General features: G+C 38.4%; 1 protein-coding gene across 1 annotated transcript; it reads left to right on the plus strand.

The window, feature by feature from the left end:
- Window positions 1-321: 321 nt before the first annotated feature.
- On the plus strand, window positions 322-2158 carry LOC126604605 (NAC domain-containing protein 2-like). Its single transcript, XM_050271891.1, has 3 exons — window positions 322-585; window positions 696-970; window positions 1407-2158. Exons 1-3 carry the CDS (start codon window positions 423-425, stop codon window positions 1857-1859), a joined length of 891 nt encoding a protein of 296 aa, XP_050127848.1. The 5' UTR covers window positions 322-422; the 3' UTR covers window positions 1860-2158.
- The last annotated feature ends 7434 nt before the right edge of the window (window positions 2159-9592 follow it).

Consider the following 9592-nt stretch of genomic DNA (forward strand, 5'->3'; position numbering starts at 1 on the left):
GTAAGACGACAACTGACGTGTACACCCCGACGCACCGTACCATGTCGGCTATTGACCCGTCGAACGAACTCGGATCCCTAGGGAGAATCCGACCCAGACCGACTCACACACCCGTCCAAAAGAGGTGGCGTAAGCAGTGACAACATCGCACCTCCATAAGTTTCTATTGCCACGACGCACCGCACTTCCATGGCTGACACGTGTCCGACTGCGGTCAGCAAAACGCCCCCAAAAACCAGTCCGCACGGACTGCCCAAGAAACGTTATCGCCCACGTGTCCCTCCCTTCCCCTCCCCCTCTTCATATATATTCAGTTCTCCCCCTTACGTTTCAAGTTTCAAGTGCCGACTAGCTTGCTTCGCACAGAGGGCGAGTGAAATAACGACTGCGAGATAGAGAGAGTGCAAACGACACCCATTGAAATGTCGTCCGCCGATTTACAGCTTCCACCGGGGTTCAGGTTCCACCCGACGGACGAGGAGCTGGTGAGACACTACCTCTGCCGGAAATGCGCGTCGCAGCCGATATCAGTTCCGATCATTGCCGAAATCGATCTCTACAAATACGACCCCTGGGAGCTCCCAGGTAGTTTTCCCTAAATTCTAGCCATTTTTTTCAATTGTTTTTTAGTTTTCAGGGAAATCGATTTTTTTTAATATTATTTATTTACTCAAAAAGTAATTTTTGTGTTGCAGGCTTGGCGTTGTACGGGGAAAAGGAGTGGTATTTCTTTTCGCCAAGGGATCGGAAGTACCCGAACGGTTCGAGGCCGAACCGGGCGGCCGGAAGCGGCTACTGGAAGGCGACCGGGGCCGATAAGCCGATTGGGCACCCGAAACCTGTGGGGATTAAGAAAGCTCTGGTGTTCTATGCTGGAAAAGCCCCTCGCGGCGAAAAGACCAACTGGATTATGCACGAATACCGCCTCGCCGACGTTGACCGCTCGCCGAGGAAGAAGAACAGCCTCAGGGTATACTCGCTATTCTCTCTCTCTCTCTCTTTTTCGACGATGGGGGTTGGGGTAAAATCGTAAATTCCTAACTTCGTTGCATGACGATGACGATGACGATGACGGTTCGCTTGACACGACGTCGTTCAAATCGTATTTTGACCTAAATAATATTCCCCAAATCCGAATGTCTTTCAATGAATTGGCGGCCATAAAAAAGGACGGTGGATATTGAGCCTAATTTAGATCAACGGTGTGACCAAGATTTCCAATTTTGGAACTTTATTGTGACGCTGACGGAAGCGTATTGGCGGTAACTAAAAGATAAGACTGATATTAATAGGGGGATTCTATTTGTGGTTAGGATTTATTTAATTTGGTTAATTAACTTAATTTAATGAATTAGCAAGTTGATTAACAATTGTTTTCGATATTGATGGACGGTCTGATTTTACAGCTGGATGATTGGGTTCTGTGCCGAATATACAACAAGAAGGGGACCGTGGAGAACCAGCAGCCTCAGCAGCAGCAAGAACAACAGCGAACGACTAGTCGTAACGCGAGCAGTGGCTCGGAGTTCGAGGACAGGAAGCCGGATAATCTGAGGTGCCCGCCGCCGCCGGCTTCCGTGGTCCCCAGTCGTCACGTGAGCGATTACGTGTACTTCGACAACTCTGACTCGGTGCCGAAGCTGCACACGGACTCGAGCTGCTCGGAGCAGGTGGTGTCGCCGGAGTTGGCGTGCGAGGTGCAGAGCGAGCCCAAGTGGAAGGAGTGGGAGAAGGCGCTGGAAATGCCGTACAGTTACATGGATACGACGGTGGAGAACGGGTTCGGAGCGCAGTTCCAGAGCGGGAATGAGATGTCGCCGCTGCAGGATATCTTTATGTACCTGCAGAAGCCGTACTGATTTGGTTAAAGCATATTTAGAGTCGGTGCATGGGACGGCAACAGGAGACGGAAGTCGATGAGAGTGCGTTTGTGCGTCGACGGATCTGGAAAGGGGAAATGGGAATGGGAATGGGATTGGGATTGGGAATTCAGTTGTGGAGTCCTGCATTTTGGGGTCCAAGAGTGAATTAGGAGGTTTGAGTACTAAAATATGTACAAGATGTGTATATATAGGTTATATATATCGTTCACATGGTCTAATATTTGTTTGTAATTCAGTTCATGGTGGTAGTAGTGAATAATATGTTTTTGTGTTTCTATCGTCTACTTAATTAGTGATATTCGTAGTTTTTTTTTCAGTAAAAGAATTGTATTATTAACTCGAATACTGTTGTTGGTTAATTTAATCTCAAATTTAATAAAATCTATCATTTGACAGCACAAAAAATACGAACAGAAGCATTTGTAACTTATGCTAGAACATTATATTAAAAATACATTCAGGTCATATTTCATCTCAAATCAACTTTCGTTCAACCAAATCTTCCGCCATGAACGCACGCAGTATGGACTAAATTAGTGATATTCAAAGGTAGAAGGTTGTAAATTTAGGTTGTGGTCTTTGAAAAAAGGTGGATGGCAATGACTTGAATTTGTGTATATGTTGACTCACCAACTTTCCAATTCTTGGATTCATCTAATCGACAAGCTTTAAGTTCTGGTGTTTTGGGTCATATCACAATACCAGTGGCAAGTAAACAAGTGAAATTTCACCTTCTATCTTCATAAAACAAAGAGATATAAACACGTGAGATTTAAAAAAAAGATGAATTTTATATATTTATCACTTTTATCTACAACGTTATAATCTCAGAGCATTGTAGTCATGTTCACATTGTGTGGAATAATGGACACATAAAGATGGTCTAATCATTTCAAGATACATTATTAGGAAAATTATTTCAAGATGCAAGCGAATCATACAAACATTTTCCTGATGTAGCAAAGTTGTCGTCATTCATACTTGGTTCTCTATAAATGTGGTGAGACACCTATAACAAACAAGTCTTATCACATTAAGTTAGGTTGACTATATAAATCATAGAACGACATTGCGCTCATTTCTGCTTAAGTTTTCTGTTAACTCCAAGTACTTCATATTTTTTCTTATTGTCTCTTTCAAAGTCTTCATATGTCTTTCTCTATCCTTTTTGCCCTGAGCTTTCGTATCATAGTCGCATCTTCTAACCAGAGCATCACTAAGTCTTCAGTTCTCTTGTCCAATATATCTCAATTTTCTCTTATCTTATCTTCAATTGCGACCACTCTTATTTTACCTCGGATATCCTCGTTCTTATTAACACTAATCGAAGAAGAAGAAGAAATACATAAATGTTGCAGACATTTTTCAAGAGAGAAATAAACTGAGTAATATGTGTATATTGCAGAGAATGAATTGATACAACTAACAGAGAGATATTCTCTATTTATACATGCTTCATGCTTCAGTAGTAAGATTCTAACAAACTAATAACCACCTTATCACTTCCTACAATCCTAACTGTCAATTTAACCAACTCTTGCTGATGTGGACCTTATTGATGTGTTTATCAGTCAACATCCCCCCTCAATCTCAACTGGGTTACCAAGCTTGAGACTGAAAGAATGCTTGAGAAACGATGGACTATGCAATCCCTTAGTTAAGATATCAGTAGTTTAGTATTCAGTTGATAAGTACTGAACTTGGAGATCTCCTTTTTGAACCTTCTCCCTTACAAAATGATAATATGTATCTAAGTGCTTAATCCTGGAGTGAAATACTGGATTTGCACTTAGAGCAATGACAAATTTGTTGTCACAATAGATCACAGGCACATAATTCAACACCACAACCATATCTTTTAAAACATTTCATATCCAAGCTATATCAGCTGCTGTATGAGCTAAGACCTTATACTTAGCTTCTGTAGAGCTTCTTGACACTGAGTCTTGTTTCTTCGATTGCCAAGAAACTGGATTGCTTCCAATGTAGACTGCATATCCAGTGACATACCTCCTTGTATTTAAGTCAACATCCTAATTTGCATCATTAAAAGCATTAATCCCAACTTCTGTATTAGTTGAAAATGTAATCCCTTGCTGCATTGTTCTTTTTAAAAATCGTAATATCCTTTTTACTGCCCCAAAATGAACCTCAGTTGGTTTAGCCATGAATTGACTCATAATATTCACTGCATATGTAATATCTGGCCTAGTAAAGGTTAGATATTGCAATGATCCAATAATGCTCCTATATAAACTTGGATCTGATAATGCTTCTCCTTGAGGTTTACATGGTGTTGATCCTGGTTTACATGTGTTCATACCAGTTTTGTGAAGAAGGTCTTTAACATATTTAGACCGATTCACACAAATATCTCAATTTGACTTGTAATTGATCTGCAAACCAAGGAAATATGTTAACCTGCCCATATCTTTGAGCTCAAACACCTCAGATAGTTCTGTGATAATCTTTTGAACTTGACTGGAATTAGACCCAGTAATAATAATGTCATTTACATAGAGAAGTAGTATGACAATATCACTCTCACACTATTTGACAAATAGACTAGAATTTGAGGTTGAAGATTTAAAACCCACTGCAGGTAGATAACTCGTGAACTTAGAATTCCAAGCTCTTGGGGAATGTTTAAGACCATATAGAGACTTAATCAGTTTGCTGACATGTGTTGGCTTAGTCATATCCACAAAACCTTGAGGTTTTTTCATGTAAATGTCATCTTGCAATTCACCATGCAAGAATGCATTTTTGATATCAAGCTATCTCAAATCCCAATGGTTAATAACAGCCAATGCCAAAACAATTATAATTGTGGTATGTATCACCATTGGAATAAAGATTTCTAAATAATCAACACCTTGCTCCTGTGAAAAACCTTGTGCCACCAGCCTTGCTTTGTACCTTGACACTGTGCCATCTGGATTCTTTTTTATTTTGTACACCTATTTGCTGCCAATAATAGCCCAATCATCAAGTGTGGAACTAATTCCCAAGTTCCTTGAGCCTTAAGAGAATCATACTCTTCTTGCATTACACTTTGCCATTGTGGCATTGTAGCAACTTTCCTGAATGTTGATGGTTTAGCAGCATCACTATTAACAACCAAAACTGAAAAACCTCCATCAAAGGTAGTATCTTCTGTTAATTGAAGTGACTGAAGTTCAGGCAAGGTGGCTAAATATCCCTTATAACTCCTATGTGGTATTGTGCCACTCTTTAATCTAGTGATCATTGGATGAACAGAAGTATTACTTAATTCACCAAGGTTAGATGATATAGAACAAGATAAGGGTAGAATTACCTCAAGTTGTGTGTCATTGTGGGCAGACAACATTTGTGATACACCATAGGAGTTAGGAGTGATAGGATGAGGATCTTGAGTTGATGAAGTACCCTGTGACAGTAGAGAATGGTTTGAAATAGAAGATGAAGTCAATGGGTCCAATCTACTTGCAGAATGATCATTATTGTCAGACACAGATAGGGACATATCATGTGCAACCTCACTGCGATTATCCCTATGCATATCTGGAGTTTCTATAATATTCTGGATAGGAACTTGAACAACAATAGGTCTTTGATTACTACATGAAACCTGTGACCTTTACTTAACTTGGTACTAACCAGAACTTTATAAGGAAACACTGATTCATCATGAATGACATGCCTTGATAATTAATATTGTAGCATACAACCCCTTTATACCCCAGAGCATAACCAAGGAAAACACACTGAACAGATCTTGCTTGTAATTTATTTGCATTATAAGGCCTGAGAAATGGATACACAGCTGTCCTAAACACTTTTAAATGTTGTATATCAGGGATCTTACCAAATAGCATCTGATATGGAGACTGCATGTGTAGTACTTTGCTTGGCATTCTATTAATAAAAAAAGTAGCATATGAACAAGCATGAAACCAGAAGGATGAGGACAGATTTGCTTCGGACATTAAAGTCAATGCAGTCTCTATCAAATGTCAATGTTTCTTCGCAGAAATATCATTATGTTGAGGAGTATATGGACATGATATTCTGTGAACAATCCCTTTTGATTCTAGAAATTTGACAAACACCTTACTCATATATTCCCCTCCTCCATCAGTTTGCAAACGTTTAATCTAATTTTGAATACTCATCAATAAAATTGATGTAATATCTATGTCCTTCAATTAATATCTTTGAAGAATGCCCCTATAAATATGAATGTACTCTTTCAAACATAAAAGTAGCACTACTTTGTTTTACAGGAAAAGACTGCCTACACATTTTACTTGACACGCATGAGATACATATAGACTGAGAAGAATCTATACTAACTGGTACTTGAGCTGCTTTTAACATAGCTGTCAATACTTCTTCAGACGGAATGCCAAGCCTTTTATGCCAAATTGCAGTCTTTATCTTCTTTCCTACAAACCCAACTGTCATAACTTTCGGCTTCTCCTTTTCAGAACATGATCTTGAAAACACTGTCACAGGTATTGTGAAGAGATCCCCATTACTCATTCCTTAATAAAGTATCACATTGGTTGCCTTGTCCTGTATAAAAAACATAGTATCATCACATGTAAACCAACAGCTATTATCATGACACAATTTCTTTATTGATAAGAGATTCATAATAATATGTGGCATATGTAAAACATTTTTCAAATATAAGTAATCATCTGGAGTAATGAGTTTCGCGAAACCAATATGTTCACATCCAAACCTTGACCATTTCCAATGATTATCTTCTCATCACCATTGTATGTAGTGACTTGATTCATATTGTTGAGATTTGCTGTCATGTGGTGTATAGCTCCAGTGTTGAGAACCCATGTGTCAGCAGTAGAGAATCCATGTGGTTGTGTCTCATTTGTTATTGAAGAAAAGCTTTGTTGACCTTGTGCAGACATTGCAGTGATTGTTGGAGGTGGTGGAGCCCTTTGATAAGCATAATTGTTCCTATGAAAACACTCCAATGCATTGTGTCATTTCTTTCCACATATCTGGCACACCAAAATTTGATACTGACTAGCATTATTCGTACTCCTGAAATGACAATTAGTTGCAGTGTGACCTCTCATCGAGCATATTTGACATTCACGTGTAATTGATGATCTGAAATTGGTATTCTCATTCCAACTCTGCCAGCTTGAACCATTCTTTGATCCACCATTAGATGACTAAGCATTGAAGCCTGACTATGAACTGTTATCTTGATCAGAAAATCCACCATTAAATCCCTTATTCTTGTTACCAAAGTATAGTTTTGATCCCCTATTAGAATTAAATGACCCTCGATTCTGGAAAGGCCTTTGATTGCTGCCAATGAACTCATGCCCTCCTTGATAGCCATTAGACCCCATATTGGAACTTTCACCTTCTTGATAACCATTAGCCCACATGGTAGAGCTTTCACCATGATACCTGCCATTTGCTTGATAAGATCCAGTATGTCCATTACTATTATCACCATTCATATACATTGCAGACATTGAACCTGTGAGGGATGAGAGTCTTGATTTTATGGTAAGTTCAACACTCAGAAGTTGTGCAGGAAAATCTTTTAAAGAAATGGGTGTCTCTCTTGCCAATATCACGATTTTGATCATATCAAACTCCTGTGGTAATCCATTTAGAACAGCAATAATGAGATCATTTTCTGAAACCCTTTCTCTAGCAGAAATCAATTGATCTCTTATAGTTTTCAATTTCAACAAAAACTTGTCAATCGAATCCCCTCATTTTTGTGCCATGTGAAACTCAGTCTTGAGTGATTAATTCTTGACATTGAGACCGATGCATAACGATCTTGTAAGCACTCCAAGCTTACTGTGATGTTTTACAGCCAATAACATGCTCCATTGCATCATCAGATAAGGTAGCAATAAGCAAATTAAGTAAAGCCATATCCTTTTTCACCAAATTCTTATAAGCAGCAATTATCTCCTTTGTCACACCTGATTCAGTATGTATGACATATTTAGATGGACATGGATTGTCACCCGTAAAGAAATCTAGCAAATCATAACCACGCAAAATCGATTGAAATTGAAAATTCCACTTAACAAAATTATCATCTTGCAACTTCATAGTAAGCATTCCCAAACGACTTTCGATCTTCATAGATTCCATAGTATTCTCAAACATGTTAACAATTCTCTCAAGAACTCTTCTTTTTCCAATCAAGATTTCAAGAAACTAGCAATGTAAACTACCCTCTTTGGCAATTGGCCTTTAACAGAGGAAATATAGCAGAAAACTTCAAGATTCAATCACTCCTGTAATTGGCCTTTGAGGAGGAAAGAATTCACAAATAAGGAATAATATGGCAATCGGCCTTTGTAAACATTCACAACATCGAACAACTACAACTGGCTATTAGTCTTGTATACAACATAGAAAGGATGAGAAAAGAAATTCACTGACACAAATTATCAAACACCTAGAGCGCATAGATCTTCATCACCAACAAAACTCCATAGACAAGTATCGAAGACTCCCAAGAATAGCAAAACGTCATCAACCTTACATAGAGATCAGCTACCCTTAAGAGATACTACAACGGTAGTCAAATGATCATTCATGGAGATGATACCATATTAACACAAATCGAAGAAGAAGAAGAAATATATAAATGTTGCAGAGAGTTTTCAAGAGAGAAAGAAACTGAGTAATATGTGTATATTGCAGAGATTGAATTGATACAACTAAGAGAGAGATATTCTCTATTTATACATGCTTCATGCTTCAGTAGTAAGATTCTAACAAACTAATAACCACCTTATCACTTCCTACAATCCTAACTGTCAATTTAACCAACTTTCATTGATGTGGATAACAACCTTGTTGATGTGGACCTTACTGATGTGTATATTAGTCACCAGTTCTTAATCCTACATTTTCTCATATGCCCACACATTCAACAAATCTCGTGTGCCTACACATTTAACGATACATTCTCATCTCTGCTACACTAATTTTTGCACGTGTTGCTGAAGGAAATTTTGTGAAAAACATGTTCATTTGAGCAACATCTATATAGCATGCAATTAACAATTAAAGGAGGAATCATGCTTGTATGCACTCAAAAACAAAACATTACCCATGAAATTCAAAGCCTAGTAGTTAGGTGAACCAAGACTCAACTAAAAACAAAGTGAGTTGAGAAATTTATACCTTTGTTGATTCCTCTTTGCATAAGCAAAGGATAATCACCCAAGAGATAGGGCCTTCATTCTTTGCTTCTTATCTCCATGGATTTGGATGGAAGAATTGGTTTCTCCAATTTCTCAAAGTTGAAAACCTCTAAGTCTCCACACCAAGGAAATTGATGAAGAAATGAGTGACCTAGAGGAAGAAAGATTGCTAGCTAAATTCCTCTAGGGTGGCCGGCCTCTTAGAGAGAAAAGAGAGCTTGTGTTCTCATCTTTTCTCCAAAAGAAACCCTAATGAAGAAATAGCTATAAAGTCATATTTATATCTACCTTCATTGGAGTGACAAACTTGTAATAAGTCCAAAACCTACTCCTTTATCTATATGGCCGGCCATAGGGTTTTATTGGGCTATTTGGGCCTTTGTGAATTATTAGTCATTAAGTTGTCATACAACTTAAGTCAATGGGCTTGACGTTTGAAGCCCATTGGGCCTTGAGGCCCAAAACTAACCCGAGGTCTTTAACGAACTTTATTCATTTGATTAA

This window comes from Malus sylvestris, chromosome 15 (assembly GCF_916048215.2).
Source record: "Malus sylvestris chromosome 15, drMalSylv7.2, whole genome shotgun sequence".
Classification (NCBI taxonomy): domain Eukaryota; kingdom Viridiplantae; phylum Streptophyta; class Magnoliopsida; order Rosales; family Rosaceae; genus Malus; species Malus sylvestris.